Source organism: Amphibalanus amphitrite, unplaced genomic scaffold (genome assembly GCF_019059575.1).
Source record: "Amphibalanus amphitrite isolate SeventyFive unplaced genomic scaffold, NRLGWU_Aamphi_draft 001042F_arrow, whole genome shotgun sequence".
Classification (NCBI taxonomy): Eukaryota; Metazoa; Arthropoda; class Thecostraca; order Balanomorpha; family Balanidae; genus Amphibalanus; species Amphibalanus amphitrite.
This window is the reverse complement of record NW_024882536.1, coordinates 23,928-40,161: the sequence shown is the minus strand read 5'-3', so window position 1 is coordinate 40,161 and position 16,234 is coordinate 23,928. Positions and strand designations below refer to the sequence as shown.

The 16,234-nt window shown below is 54.7% G+C and overlaps 1 protein-coding gene across 1 annotated transcript in view; it reads left to right on the top strand.

Annotated features, from left to right (window-relative positions):
- Positions 1-16,234, top strand: part of LOC122369497 (phosphatidylinositol 5-phosphate 4-kinase type-2 alpha-like) — a 35,779-nt gene that overhangs the window by 4,358 nt on the left and 15,187 nt on the right. The window contains exons 3-6 of the mRNA XM_043344289.1: positions 53-163; positions 8,009-8,147; positions 9,554-9,684; positions 12,015-12,183. Coding sequence (XP_043200224.1) covers positions 53-163; positions 8,009-8,147; positions 9,554-9,684; positions 12,015-12,183 — 550 coding nt within the window. The remainder of the gene's footprint in view (positions 1-52; positions 164-8,008; positions 8,148-9,553; positions 9,685-12,014; positions 12,184-16,234) is intronic.

Sequence of the window (16,234 nt, the reverse complement as noted above, 5' to 3'; positions counted from 1 at the left end):
TTACGAGAGGTCGTATTGCTTGTGAGTCTCACGCCGGTGCGGTGTTCCGCAGGGAGAACATGCCGAGTCACTTCAAGGTGAAGGAGTACTGCCCGCTGGTGTTCCGCAACCTGCGGGAGCGGTTCAGCGTGCACGACCACGACTACATGCAGTCGCTGACCAGGTGAGACGCTCCGGACTCCGGGCTGAGACGCTCCGGACTCCGGGCTGAGACTCCGGGGCACCGGGGTGAGATTCCGGGCGGCGGGACGCATGTGGTGCCGTGTGGGCGGCCTTGGCTCCAGTGGCTCCGGGGTGAGCTGCCGGGCCACAGGGTGGGCTGCTCCGCGGTGAACCGCCAGGGCTCCGTCGGCCTCGGCGCTAGCCGCTCCGGGATGATCCGCTCGGAGCACCGGTGGCTCCTGGGTGAGGCGCTCCGGGGTGCCGGGAGCCTCCAGAGCCTCCGGACACCTGTGGTTCCAGGGTGAGGCGCGAGGTGCCTGTGATCCTTGGCGTCTTGCCGGTTTTTCCAATGCACTGGATACATGGAAATGTGTGAAGCCTTCCTTTCGTCTCAGCTCAGGCCATCCAGAGCTGCTGTGGGACTCCGGGAAGTGAGACCGTCGCCTTTGCGGTCATGACATGGCTTCCGCTGATGCTGGTAATTGCCTGTAATGGTGATGGCCGTGGGGGAAGGCAGGGGTGGACGGTAGGTCGAGTTGTATGGCCGAGGACCGACAGATGGAAGTGGGGGTGTGGGGTGGGGGAAGGGAGGGGTGGACGGTAGGTCGGGTTGTATGGCCGAGGACGGGCAGATGGGAGTGGGGGTGGGGGAAGGGAGGGTTGGACGGTAGGTCGAGTTGCATGGCCGAGGACCGACAGATCAAGATGGGAGTGGGAAGGGGGATGAAGGCGGTAGCTCGGTTGTATGGTGGGAGGCTGGCGGGTGGCAGTGTGTATGTGAGTGTGTGTGTGTGGGGGGGGGGGGGAGGTCAAGTCAGAACCTAGGTCTCGTTTCATAAAGCGAGTCCGTAACTTACGGCGGTTTTTTGGTCTTGTACTGCAAGGGCATGTGAAGCGATGACGATAGTTTGAATCGTTGAATGTACATATTTATCTTGCAAGCAAGAACAGAAGGGAGAATGGGAAATAAATGTATCGCTTCACATGCGCTTGCAATACAAACTCCCCCCCCCCCCAAAAAAAAAAACGGCGTTAGGTAGGTACGGACTCGCTTTATGAAATGAGGCCCAAGTGTCGGTGTCCAATTTTGATTTGGGAAATAACCGGCAAAAATGGCTGCCGGTCAGGGATTTTGACACCATGACCTTTGTAACGTTCATCAGCGTCGGTTAACATACTTTGTGTTTAGGAAAGGTCAGCATGACGGCAGTATCGGTTGAAGGAGTTCATGTTGCATGGAATTTGTTTTAGCGGCTGGTCCTGAATTCGTTCTATTTTTCCGGCTCACTAAACTAAATTTGGTCGGCAGCTATCGACGAAAGCTTTGCTGACCTCAAATGAATTTAGTGACGTCACACGAAACACCACGGAAGGAAAAGAATGCAATGAGTAACCATCGTGCCAGAAGGATAAGAAATCACGAGTCTAGGTGCTTGAGATAGGATGTTATCACTTCCGGCGTTAAATAGCAGAATAAGTATTTTCCCCGTTGGCTGATGATGGTGAGGTGACGTTCGATCTGACCTCAGACGATACATATGGAAAGATTCGGGTTAAACAAGGTGTAGGGACTAGTGAGTTTTATTTCCTGAAAGTCTTTCGCCCTGCGAGAGATTCCTTGGGACGCAGAGCGTTGCGAACTTGCGACATGTTTTGGCAGGGGCGGATCCAGAAAATCTCCAAGGGAGGGGCCATTAGAAACCAGGAGGCTCCCATAATCCCACCTGTTGGAGGCCCCATCTTCCCACTTGTTGGCCCCCCCCCAAAAAAAAACTGCGTCTATTGAGCTTATCTAGCTGTTCAGGCAACATCTCAACATGAATAGCCACTTTATTTTCAGGAGGCCCCCTTTTCAGCTTTTTAACTTTTTATTTTATTTTTGAAAAAAAAAATCGGCCAAGGGGGGGGCCATGGCCCCCATGGCCCCCCCCCTTGTATCCGCGCCTGTGTTTTGGACTGTGCAGAGGCTCTCGATGGCTTCATTTGCAAGTGGCCCAACCTGGTTGACATGCGGTTTTGCTAAAAAATCTTGATGAGATCGAAGGAAATGTGTGTCCAATTTCAGCCACCGTTAATGCCTTCTTATTTATTGCGAAAAAGAAACGTCTGGGGGGGGGGGAGCGGTGGAACCGGATTTTGGCTGGGAGACTTGTTAGGTACGCTCTGGCAGACTGGGAGCCTGGTGCCCGCCACCCGGTGGCCGGCCCGGTCAGCACACATCCGCGGTGCGTCGGTGCGCTCCGCCAGCAGTGCATGAACATAACCTGGGCACGCCCGGCGCATGGTCAGCAGTCGTCGGTTCCTCTGGCACCCCCGACCAGGGGCGCCGGTCCAGTGACCCAGGCGCCGCCCAGTCAGGAGCACCGATCTATGTTTGGCTGAAATCATGATCAGCATCGACTCAGTCCCCGTGTGACTGGATGGGATTCGAACCACACTGCCTCCACGGCAATGCATTTACCGCATATGTGGTCCCCTGATCACTTATTCCCAGAGCTAATAACAGAGTAGCGAGAACCCTGACTAATGCCATTCATACATTTGTATGAGCGCAGTTGGTATACCGTGCGGATTAATCCGAAGGCGCCATTGCCGAGAGGTCCCCGAATCTGGGCGGGCCCGAACTCCCGCCATCAGCGCCGCTGATTTATTGCCGATAGGCCGAGCGCGTCCCGGCTGCTGCGTCTGATAAGTCAGAGCGGTCGTGACACGGCATGTGGCCGCGGTTCGGACGCGGGCCTGCAGCGGCACACACCGGTGGCCCTGTCTCCGCCGGCCGTCTCTGTCGCTTCTGAGCGGCGCCGCGGGGCTGGCGTCTACAGCAGCAGACTGCCGCGGACCGGGCCGGGCCTACACTGCTGTGTCACAGTCTGAGACAGACTGAATAGTTGTCTGAGGAGTGGGGACACACTCAGTCACATTGAGGTGTTACGCTTGGGGTGGCTTTTAGCATCTCTCGTCATTTTTAAGTCAACTTTAGTCATGAGGCAGTTTTACAAACATAAAATTGGCTGCTGCCTGCTGGTGCTATTCTTAGCCGTTGGTCGCCCACGAGTTAACCCGTTACGCCAACAATTAACCGCCGATGCCTGAAGTATCAACCAGCCCGATGCTTTTTTCACAGCAGCGTCATAAAATTTTCGCGTGTTAGTGTGCGACTCTGAGGCGAGGCATAGCACTAACTGCGGTGAATGATTTTCCTTTCGGCATAACTGGCCTCTGGCCGCTATAAGGTGTAACCACTGGTGTAACATGGCATTTGCGCATACGTATCCACTTCCACACATACCTCTAGGCAGCGTGCGCGTTGCGCATACACCACGCCACGTGACGCGACAGAGAAGAGTGTGGGATAAGTATGACACTGACAGTGCATTTTCTGTCACCATTGCGACGCATTGCCACCCTCAATATTTCTGACCTAGCGTGCACTAGCACAGGCTCGTACATCGGTCGCGGTGACGGCTTGCAAATCGCCGTGGCTGTTTGAAGCGGCAGCAGCGTTGAGCGATGTGTCGCCTGCAGAATCGGGACGCGGCCGCACGGTCTCCGATCGCTATCTGCTGACGCTGCGGCGCGGAACTGCAGGCGGTGTCTCGGCGGAACTGGGCTGTGTCTCGGCGACACGGCGCGGAACTGGGCTGTGTCTCGGCGGCGCGGCGCGGAACTGGGCTGTTCTCGGCGGTGCGGCTCTGACGCTCCGTGTCACCTTGACCGCGGCCGCCGGCCGGCCGGACGCCGTCGTGGTGACTCGGGGCCACACATTTCCGGCCCGGTCAGTGGCGGTACTCCGCCGAGCGACTCGGGTCCACAGACGTCCGGCCCGGTCTGTGGCGGACGGCGGTACTCTCTGAGTCTCTGCAGAACGACCCCCGGGTCCACAGACGTCTGGCCCAGTCTGTGGCGGTACTCTCTGGTCTCTGCAGAACGACCCCCGGGTCCACAGACGTCCGGAACGGTCTGTGGCGGTACTCTCTGGTCTCTGCAGAACGACCCCCGGGTCCACAGACGTCCGGAACGGTCTCTACAGAACGACCCCCGGGTCCACAGACGTCCGGCCCGGTCTGTGCTAACACCACTGAGCGACCGCCGGATCCGGAGGCGGCATCCCCTCAGTCACGTACCGGACTCACTGCAGAGTGCAGAGCGACTCCCGAGTCCAGAGCCGCCAGGCCCATCCCCTGCAGTTGTGTGGTCGCTCTCCTCAGTCTCTGAGCGCACGTTGATGTCAGACTTATATCAGCATCAGTTTATATCGGATGGGGCGGCAGTCTGACTGTCCAAACCGGATGGACAGACTGTCGGCCGGAACTTGGAAGGAAGGGAATACAGGGCGGGTGTGATAGATAGTAGGGTTACGGGCCGTAAGGGGCCGACTGACTCCCTGCCACCGTGGCTTCACAGTGACTCTCCCCGACACCGTGACTCCCTAGTGACTCCTTGGCACTGTGACTCCGCAGTGATTATCCTTACCACCGCGCCGTGACTCCCTAGTGACTCTCCCGACTCCGTGACTCCCCAGTGACCTCCAAACCATGTCACCGCGACTCTCCCTGCCACCGTGACCCACCAGTGTTTCTCCATGCCGCCGTGACTCCTCAGAGACTCTCTATGCCGCCGTGACTCCTCAGAGACTCTATATGCCACCGTGACTCCTCAGTGACTCCCTGCCACCGTGCCTTCCCATGGACTCTCCTTACCATCGTGACTCCCTAGACTTCTCTAAAGACTGGAGACTCAGTCTGAAATTATCAACGTGCGCTACTTATAGGTTGACTTGGGAAGAACTTCAATTGGATCTGTGGTCTGTTTGCCAGTCAGTATTGATGCGACACGTTATCATTGTTTTTCACTTTGTTTTTCCTGTGGCAGCGGTGCTTTGTTTCTAGCTATGCCCATTTCAGGGACAAGCGGTAACCTGGCTAGTTTAACAGGCTTTTATGTGGCTTATTTTTGTCGTTGCCGACAAACACTGGGTGGCTCCGGGCTCGTCTTACGCCGTATTGAGTTATGGCGAGGACCTTCGTGTGTTGGCACATCACTCGTAGATCGCTAACGGCTTATGAATGGCGGCACACCAGTGACACACATCAGTGACGACACATCGCTGGCACATATCAGTGACGACACAGCGCTCGCACACCAGTGTCAGCAGAGTGCGCTTCCACACGGCCAGCTGACTGAACCTGACCTGGATAAACCGACTCAATACTGGTTACTAATTGACTGTGACCGGCGATTGTCACCCACTAGTGATCTTGTCTGTGTCTGTCAAACGAGGAACCCCCGTTTTGGTGCCAGGTGCCGGAGTTTGCGGTCTGCCGTCTGACCAGTCCCCGCCGTCTGACCAGTCCCCGCTCTCAGTCCGCCGTCTGACCAATCCCCGCTGTCTGACCCTCCGTCTGACCAGTCCCCGCTCTCGGTCCGCCGTCTGACCAGTCCCCGCCGTCTGACCCGCCGTCTAACCAGTCCCCGCCGTCTGACCAGTCCCCGCTCTCAGTCCGCCGTCTGACCAGTTCCCGCCGTCTGACCCGCTGTCTGACCAGTCCCCTTTCTCCGCAGAGCCGTCTGACCAGTCTTCTCTCTCTGACCCGCCGTCTGACCAGTCCCCGCCGTCTGACCAGTCCCCGCTCTCTGACTAGTCCCCGCTGTCTTTCCGCCGTCTGACCAGTCCCCGCTGTCTGACCCGCCGTCTGACCAGTCCCCGCTCTCTGACCCGCCGTCTGACCAGTCCCCGCCGTCTGACCCGCCGTCTGACCAGTCCACTATGGGTCCGATTCACGATTTAGCGCGCCAAAAATCCCAGCTGTTGTTAACTAGCAGCTAATGGGTCAAGCATGAGAGATATAGCATCCCAGATGGGTTTTCGACGATATTTACCATGAAACGTGTGACGTAAGAGGAGACAGGAGTGACGTATTAGTGACGTGATGTTGGACATTGATGCTCTTATGCTGACATGAGGCTCAAAACATGGCAAATGTTTATTTTCAACCGCATTTAATATGATCATAATTTTTTGTCACTGTTTCCGATAAAAAGCTCACTCCTGACACCTCGGTCTCACCCCATGACGTCAAGAATCGAGTAAAAAAAAAAGATGAATGTCCATCGCATCGCGTTGCTACAGAAAACTTTGTCCACATATGGCATATCTTTGTGGCAACTACATATGTATCTCTCGGCTAGAAACACGCACGTACTAGAATTCTGCCTAGTGTCATACCCCCTCCAAAAAAGGAAGATTCCTCGGATTTGGCCCACTATTTGTGGGGGTGCTGCTCAGCTTTTTTTGCCATCAGGGGGGGGGGCATGTCTTCCCCCTTGGCTACGTCCTTAGACAGAAAAGAATTCGTCAAAATTTGCATAGCACTGTTGCAGTTTCTAGCTCAGGCTGCGCATGCACGTCGCGAAAGACCTCAAAGCTGAAATATCCCTGTCGGGTTGCAAGACCCGCCAAGATAGCATATCCAAGTTGAGAAATTTCATACAAGACATGTTTCATCCCTTATTTCACATGCCCGATCGATGCATCAAAATAGGCGGCTTCTAGGTATTTTACCAAAAGCGTCAAAGATTGGGTAGGGTCAGACAAATGAGAAGGGTCAAATTTGCAATATTTTATATGCGCATAATATCGGTGTCTATCGGATTGCATTTTTCACGAGATATCTAATGGTGTAATTTGCTTTTGTGTAGGTGCTTCAGAACGGTAATAAATCATTCTTAAAGATTTTTAACCAATACCTTTTGACATTTCAGTGTTATTCAGGCATCAAAAATTGAGCGAACTCTTTTAGATTTTGTATGGAGGTTGCTGAACAATAATGTCTTCTAGCATATCAAAACATTTTTTGAAATTTTTTTAAACTATGCGGTTTATTTAATGTTTATATAAAAAAGTTCACTGTTTGGTTTAAATGGTCCAACGCCAAAATTTGGAAAATTCAACATTTTCATTTGTAAGAACCGCTGATCTCAAGTCTTCGCGCATAATTGTTTGTTTCTGTTGCCAAAACTAAAGTTCTGACCGCATTTTCCGAGAACACATTTCATTGATCGGCAGCGGAGAGTCGAGATCTCAGATGAGAAAAAAAAACTATATAACTTGCTTCGTCGCGGGTGGTCGCAGCTAGACGACCTCGTTTCTTGTGCGGGAGGTGTTCCTGATTATTGTAATAGCTAAAACTCCGGGGGGCATTGGGGGGCATTTAGTATTGCTCTATGTTTGTAAGTCTGGATGAAATTTTTGTTGTATCTCAGAAGCTACTAATTTAGTACGGTAAAATGAGAGGAAAACGAAACGCAAAAGTAAGCAATCGGTTTTTGTTGCATTGTTTAGGCTCCAAAGTATTAGGCTGGACCACCCATTCTTCCCACTTTCTCTTATTTTAAGTGTAGACTGGCATTATTCGACCACCACGGTTATCGCTATTTTAACCGGAGCTTTGGAGCCTCACCAAACATGTCAGTTTGCGGCAGTATAATGTGTAAATACGATTCGACAGGGCAAAATAACTGCCATAATATAAAAATACGAACATTTTTGCATCGTTTGCACCATATTTTACGTTACTTCGGGAAAGTCACCAAAACCATTTATGGCGTGCTAGCGACCGCATCCGACCCATTGTGCAGTCCCCGCTGTCTGACCCGCTGTCTGACCCGCCGTCTGACCAGTCCCCGCTCTCTGACCCGCCGTCTGACCAGTCCCCGCTGTCTGACCCGCCGTCTGACCAGTCCTTGCTCTCTGACCCGCTGTCTGACCAGTCCCCGCTCTCGGTCCGCCGTCTGACCAGTCCCCGCTCTCGGTCCGCCGTCTGACCAGTCCTTCCGCTCTCGGCAGGGCTGAGGCCACGCCCATGGACTCGCCGGGCAAGTCGGGCGCCAAGTTCTACCAGTCATACGACAAGCTGTACATCATCAAGGCGCTGACCAGCGAAGAGGTGGAGCTGATGCACTCCTTCCTCAAGGAGTACCACCCGGTACAGTGGGGGCTGCATCGGACAGTCGCCGGTGGTGTGGCGTGGGCCGCTGGCACAAAACGGCACCACCGGCTGTCGAAACTAATGTCTGTGCCGGCCGCCGGGATTTTATAAGTAAAAGCGTATGGTATTTCGAGAAGGGCTGCTTATCTATTTGTTTCAGCTGCATTTCTGATCAGCATATATGCTCGGTAAATGTGTATGTTATCTCGTGAAATGATTTGATAAACGTTGTTTTCCTGTTTTATTGCACCGTTTGCCAACCTTCGCTCGCTCAATTAATAATGCACGCCCGAGTGGATCATATTGAACCGCAGCCACCCACGCCCCACACCATTCGCCTGAGTGGTCCTTATTGGGCTTATTGAACCGATACCCCACGTCATTCCGCCTTGGCAGCATAACTTGTCGCCGGGCGACTGATAGTTGGGCGAGTGCAGGGCCGGAAACTGGGCCGATAATCCGTCTCGCTGACTCATCAGCCCTTCCGCGGACAGAGCTGGGATCCGGGGACCGGGGATAGTGGGCAGCTGGGACAGAGCTGGGACCCCGGTGGGACCGGGGATATTGGGGGCTGGGACGGAGCTGGGACCCGGGGACCGGGGATTGTGTGGAGCTGGGACCAGTGGGCAGCTGTGACCGGGGGTAGTGGGGATAGTGGGGAGCTGGGACAGAGCTGGGACCAATGGGCAGCTGGGACCAGTGGGACCGGGGATAGTGGGAGCTGGGACGGAGCTGGGACCCGGGGGACCGGGGATTGTGGGGAGCTGGGACGGAGCTGGGACCAGTGGGCAACTGGGACCGGGGGAAGTGGGGAGCTGGGACCAGTGGGGAGCTGTCACCGGGGAAGTGGGGAGCTGGGACAGAGCTGGGACCAGTGGGAGAGCTGGGACCGGGGGTAGTGGGTCCTCTCTGTGCCAACACCGAGGCTGCGGCCCCATCACGCTGCTGCCGGCTGGTTTACCGTACTGGCTGGTTTACCGTACTCTGCCTTCACTTCCCCCTCACTGCCCTAATTTGCCTACACTCTCGTGTTTTATCCTACTCTACACTGCCCTGATTTCCCGTACACTGCTGTGGCTTACCCCACGTCTGCCCTTATCCCCCCTCCACGTCCTCCCTACTCTCCCGGTACTGTCCTGGCTTATACAACCCACCATTCCTCGCTGCCCTGTTCTTTTACATCCATGGCTACCCCTGTCTTCTTTTTGCGTATCCTTGCCCCTCTCCCTGTGTCTCCGCCTCCCTGTTGGTTTGCCTGTGTCGGTCCCGCCCTGACCGGCTGTTCCCCGCTGACTCAGTACAGTGCCGTCAGCCCCGCTCTGACCGGCCGCCCTGACCCCTGCGGTCTGTTCCAGTACAGTACAGTCAGCCCCGCTCTGACCTCTCCCTCCGGTCTGTTTCAGTACATCGTGGAGCGGCACGGCAAGACGCTGCTGCCGCAGTACCTGGGCATGTACCGGTTCACGGTCGATGGCCTGGAGCACTACCTGGTCGTCATGCGCAACGTCTTCAGCAACCACCTGCCGCTGCACAAGTGAGACGTCCGCTTGCGGCGCCGGGAAACGCCGTGCGTTTGGTAGAGGAGGGGCGCTGTGCGGGGCAGGAAACTGATATTCTTAGCGCTGAGAGGGAGTTCGCTGTGGTCATGTGCTGTACCCATATTAGGGATATGGAAGAAGCATAGGGAGTTGGATGAAAGCTGTACTCGTTCGGACAGGGGTTTGGAAAATGAACGCTTCGCCACTGTGTTCCGACGCTTCGGCCATTTCCACTGTGTGATTTACTGAGGAAACCCAGAAAATGCCGGCGAAGAGGGACGGGACAGACAAGGAAAGAGTGGTAGGGAGCTCAAGAAAGAGAAAACGAGTTTTTCAGCTTAGGTTTCGGGAACACCATAAAGATAAGCTTATCATTTCTGGCAGTAAATACCTTCCAGCATTCTATTACGCCTCCTGTCAATACCCTCTTCTTCGACCCGCCCTGAAGCCCTTGGGTCTATTTATTCGACAAGGCCTTAAATTATGAACGCCTGTTGGCACCCATTTGATGCTTTATTTAAAGGCTCTGTGAATTCTGTGCATTTCTCGGTCTCGTGCAGGAATGTATTAGCCGAGACTGTGTCCCGGAGACCTCCCCGGCCGCTGCGCCACTCTCTCACGCCACATCGACCCCCTGAGAGAGCTGTCTGGTAATTAGCCGGAGCGCGCCGCGCCCGGCGCCCAGTCATTAGCACCACAGAAGGCCAGGCGCCGTCTGCGGCGGCCGCGGCGGCGGGGCGGGGTGGAGCCGTTTAGGTGGGGGTTGGGGTGGGACCGCCGTCTGCTGCGGCGGCGGCGACAGGGAGGGGTGGGTCCGTCGGCGGTAGGGGCGGGGGGGGGGGGTCCGTCGGCAGTAGGAGCGGGGGGGGGGGGACCGTCTGCAGTAGGGCGGGGCGGGGTCATCCGTGGCGCGTTGGCGTGGGGTCGTCCGTGGCGGGGCGGGCGGGTCAGGGCGCGGCCGTCGGCGGCGCTGTGGCGCGGTGCCTTCTCGGCGGGGCGGGGCGGGTACCGTCCCGCCGTCGGTGGCTCGGAGCGGGGCGGAGGGCCGGGCGGGGTCGGCAGTGGTCGGGCCGTCGTCGTCGTTGGCTGGGTGGGGCAGTCCGGTCTGGTCCGGGCCGTCGGTCGGCGCTGAATGGGCCCCGCGGCGCCGCACTGCGTCACTGACCGCCCGGGCGCACATGTGCCACAGACCGGCCGAGCCCAGCCGCACATGTGCTGCAGACCGGCCGGGCCCAGGCGCACATGTGCCACTCAGCGCACGTGTCCGCCGCCCTCGGAGCTGGGCTTTTTACCTGTATCTGTCGCCAACGGGTGCCGAGCGCAGGTGTCACTGGGTGGTCACTGACTGCGTTTTTTTTTTTTTTTACTGCGTTTGTTGCCAGAAGACACCGGGCGATGATTCAGCACGAGCCATTGTTAGTGTGCACGTGCTGGGAGTGTCCCGTTTGGGTCATAGCATCTCAATCTCCGGCTAGATACAATATCCCTCTCCTGTTATATGTAACAGTAAGGACAGGCCGAAACACAGTAACTATATTACGGTGCAGGAAGCGCATTAACACGGTCCCGGAAGGGCCATCAGTGCAGCTTCGATCGGGCTCGGGTCCGACCGACCGCAGCCGAGAGCCGCCCGGCCGGCCGGCCGGCCCGCCCCGGTCCCAGTAATGGACGGACGATGGATGCGTCCGGCCCAGCCGCCACGGCCATGCGTGCAGCCACTGATTGAAAGAAAGATGCCCAGGGAGAAATGCAGGGGGCGGGGAGAGGTGGAGCAGGGGCGGTCAGCGGTGGGTCCGCGAGTCCGGAGCTGCTGGGGACCTCACCGAGGGTCGCGAAAGCGACATGTTTTGGTTCGAGTTTTCTCTCAAGGCGCGCATTTGGACGTTTTATAGCATTGCAGTTGTTCCGAATCGATTCCATTAAGCCCGATGCGCTCATCCGTTTCACTATTGTTAGCTTGGCTTGTGTTTAGGCATTTAGCGGCTCATGGAATCTGTCATACGGTCAGCTTGTGTTAATCTTAAATGACTTACCACTTTTCGTTGTTTATGCACAATGCACATTGCACAATGCACATACAACGAAAAACGGTCAGTCCATGATGTGTTACCGTATCGTCGCACTGCAGCATAGTAGCACAGGATTTTGTTTTAATCCTCCCCCCCCCCCCCACCCGTCCGTCCCTCAGCAAGTACGACCCCAGTGACCTCCCCCGTCCGTCCCCACCCGTCCTGCAGGAAGAACAACCCCAGTGACCGCTCTCCCTCTCACCCGTCCCTCAGGAAGTGCGACCCCAGTGACCCCCCCCCCCCCGCCCGTCCCTCAGGAAGTATGACCTGAAGGGCTCCACGGTGGATCGAGACGCCACCTCCAAGGAGCTGCGCAAGGAGCTGCCCACGCTCAAGGACAACGACTTCGTCAAGGACGGCATGCATGTGGAGATCGGCGGCCTGGCCAAGGAGAAGCTGATGGACACGCTGTCGGCAGACGTGGCGGTGAGTCCGGGGGTGGCGGAGTTACGGGAAGAACAGGAGGACGGGGAGAACGGAGAGAACCGGACGGAAGACTGAGGGGACTGGGCTGAGGACGGACTGGGGACGGAGGGGACCGGGCTGGGGACGGAGAGGACCGGGCTGGGGGCGGAGGAGACGGACGGAAGTCTGAGAGGACCAGGCTGGGGACTGGCTAGATGGTTGGTGGGCGACCGTATGTAGGACTGGTTGCAGGTTGTATAGGTGATCGGCAAGGGAACCCGAGATGACGCATTCTTGTTGGAGTGTCGAGCGGTGGCTCCTGGCACCAGGCAGTCAGTAGCAGGTCGAGTACTCATCTATTCCAATAGTTTGAATACTTGGACGGATGTATCCTGTAATCTGCATTAACCCCATTCTGTCGGTGTCGTGGTCCAGCCGTGGGCGGCTTCTGATCGATTTTAGTGGAAGACGTTGACTTGATCCAACTGCGTTCCACTCCGCCAGCCATACACACATTATCATCTTAAACTGAGCAGATCCCCCACAAAGTTGGTGAAGTTTTAGTGTGTTATCGTTTAGCGAACATCGGATAGGTATGTGGTGTTTATCTATTCTATGGTTGCTTTGAGCTTGGTTATGCTCCTAGTCACTCCGAAATGTCACGATGTGCTGACACCCTCCCCAGCGTCTAGCAGCTGGGTCCGTGGTCGCGCCAGGCACAGCCGGTATCAGTCGCCTGTGTTTGTTGGTGGCAGCGTTATGGGCCGGCTGGTTTCGGCGGCGTTTCAAGTTCTGACGGCGCCAGCAGTGAGCGAGCTGAGGTCATCACTGTGTTGTCACTGCACTGCGGTTACTGGCGTCAGTCGTTCCACCCCACCTTAATCCGGCCCCACCTCACCCCACCCCAACCCTACCCCGCCGCACCTTACCCGGCCCCACCGACCGTTACCCCGATGATCCGGCGCCTGTCGGCGGGCCTCGTCGACTCCTTACAGTACCTCCGGCGGTCGACCGCCACTGTCCGCTCGTCCGTCTCCCCGTCTCCACGGGCCGGGCCGTCTCCCGTCCGCCGCCCGCCGTCCGGCCGTTATTGGGGTATTCTGGTGACGCGGTCCGCCGCCGTAGTGGCCGGGTTGGCGCCGCGGTCCGGAGTTATTGCCGCCGGGGCCTGTTCGGGTCTCACGCAGGGTGATCGTCGCATAGCGGGGAGAGCAGTGGCGAGACTCGGGAATATTCTGCACAATGGAGGGCCCAGGGTTACGAGGTGCGGTTTAACGGGATTGTGCGCATTATCCTCGCTCTATTGAATATTATGGAAACTATAAGACACGAGAGCGTTTATAAAACGAAATATACTATGAAATATGGCCGAGCTATAAGTGCTATGGCACACTAGCGCTGAATTTCAGCGTGGATTGTTGTCTGTCAGTTCATAATTATTTGTTTTCTGCTTATAACTGTTGATATTTGTTTCGAACTCCACTATCAAGCCTGTGTAGTTGTTAAAGGTCAGCAAGTGTCATGGCGTAGTCTGTCAGCTGTACCATCTTACTAGAAATATGCATCATGCATCATTACTTGGCTCGCTAGTGCAAACAGGCTGTTGGCACACTGCTAAGTAGAGTGAGGCCGTGCCCCTTTGATATCGACCGCAGGCCATGTTGAAATATGTGCTGCAGCTGCTCGTAATTCCGTGTTAGTTCATGCAGAGGTGAATCAGTTTGACATTAAGCCTCGGCAAACACGCCGATAATGCCTCCGATTGCCACTGCGGCCGCGCGGCGTGGCTTTCCCTTGTATTAGCGCAGGACTGACTAATCCTGTTCTGCTCTTTGCACCTGCCCGGCCGGGCGCTGCGCCGCCGCCGTAGAGGTGTAGATCCTGTTTCACGGCACGCCGCTGCCAGTTATTGGCGCCCGGTTTCTATGGAAACGTTAGCACAATAGGGTTGGGACCTATCTGCATGCTCTGCATGTTTTGGTAAAATAAAAAAGCTCAGAATTTTTAATGATTTAATTTAAAATCACTTTGTTAAAAAAAATGCCTAGTTAGTTCAGAAATTAATTATTTGTGGCTGAAAACAACTTGCTTCTGATTGGTCGGCCTAATCATGACGTCACATGTAGGTATATAACTGTCTGTATATTTGGCGCAGTTGAGACATACATTTTCTATGTATTTTCCTATGGTAAATCGGAGTGATTGGTCGTGTTTTCAGTGTCTCTTTATTTTGCGCTGGTATTGCGTGGCTAAGAAGTTTTATCAAGAATGGCATATACTAAAATGTTCCTTTAATAATGGAGCTTCAATATCTGTGAGTTTTATTGGCAAGCGAAAACTGATTTCGCTGTTATTTTATCTGGAAATTACTCATTTTTTTAGTTCAATATTCAAAATATTTTACGGGAACAAGTTGGCACTTTTCTTGATTTTTGCACTCAAATCGCGTGCGATTCAACTGTATTGGAACTTGCAAAGAAGCTTGGTCAACTACACACTCAGTGACGCGCATTAAGAAACTGTTAAACTTTTGCGCAAGAGTGGTGTCAGGGCGGAAAAAGCGGGAACATGTGCGTGATGTGTTGAGCGAGTTGAACTGGTTGCCTGCCGAGGACCTCGTGATGTATCGTACACTGTGTCTGCTGAAAGCCATCCTCACCTACGAACAACCGGCTGACTTGGCGAGTCACTTTCGAACGGCGATGAGTGTGAGGCAGAGATCGACCAGGCAGGACGACCATCTTGTTTTACCACGCATCAGAACAGAGTCAGGGAGGAGAATGTTCATCTACCGGGGGGCCCGAGCATATAATGCCCTACCACCCTCCGTACGGGACGGACGCACCGCGGCTTTCAAAAACGCTTTGCGGATACACATGGGTCAGGCGCGGCAGATGCAGGTGTGAGCGTGCTCGTGTGTTCTTACTGTGGTACCTTTTAGCATTCTTTCATTGGGTTAGTTGCCTTTTGCATTGTTTTATGTCGTATCAGTGTCGTGTGTGTATGCCTTTTATCCCACAACTGACGTAAGCACATGAAAAGCCGGTGTATGTTTACCTGGATGAGCTTGAAATACATTCTTGGTGATAAATTAACTGTGTTGTTATGGCACTGTTTGCAAAGCATGGATAATGAAACTCTGCCAAAGACTTAGCTACATAGCAATGCCTCAAGTAATACGCAGGAGGGACAGAATTCAGAGTCCGATCGAGAAGAATCGGTGCAAATGCTACGAAGACCAGGCAGCTCTGATACAATAGCTAGTCGTCTCACTACTCTCACTCCATTAGACCAGCTGATTCCTGACAGCACCGACTCGGATGCAAAGATGGAGCTCATCTTCCAAGCCAGAAACCAGTTCTTTGATGGAAGATGTGATGCTGCCTCTGTCTCTGCTTTGTTGGCCACTTTGGACGGGGCGGAGCTCCGCTCCTTGCGTGAGCGGTTATTCGCCTGTCATCCAGAAATAGTTCCTTCGTTTGCTGGCCGTTCCCTGATTAGGTGCAATACGGGGAGCTGTAATCAGGGAAGTAACTTTCCATATGAAAGGGGTGCAGGTGCACCCCCGTCCCCCATCCACTAGAAGTGCAGTCCCATAGGCTAAGCGGCGCCCCACACACCGCCCCACACGATTAGCTCTAGAGCAGATGGCGAGGGTGATTTCTCGGCTACATTCCATCTCGGCGTCGTGATGCTTGTGGGCTTGGAAAGCGTCCAGTCGTATGTAGGGTAGTGTAGGGGTAGGGTTGAGTTCAATAAGGTCCTTACATTTGAAAGGTTTAAACAACCCGCAATCAGCACAACATACCACAAGTTAAATAAAAAACTACCAAACTCCGCCCAACTAATATTAATAAACATTACAGCCAAACCAATGGCCATAAAAATATATCTCAAATCCTAACAGTTATCGCGGGTGATGGCGCCATGAGTTGCTATTATCCAAAAGAGATGCAAATAAACATGCTTGTATGTCCTATGTATGTTTGTTTTAAAAACGTTGCAGCGGCGCTGGGAACTGCAGTCTTAGATCTGGGTATGTTTGGCATCTGCAACTCTTCATATACACATT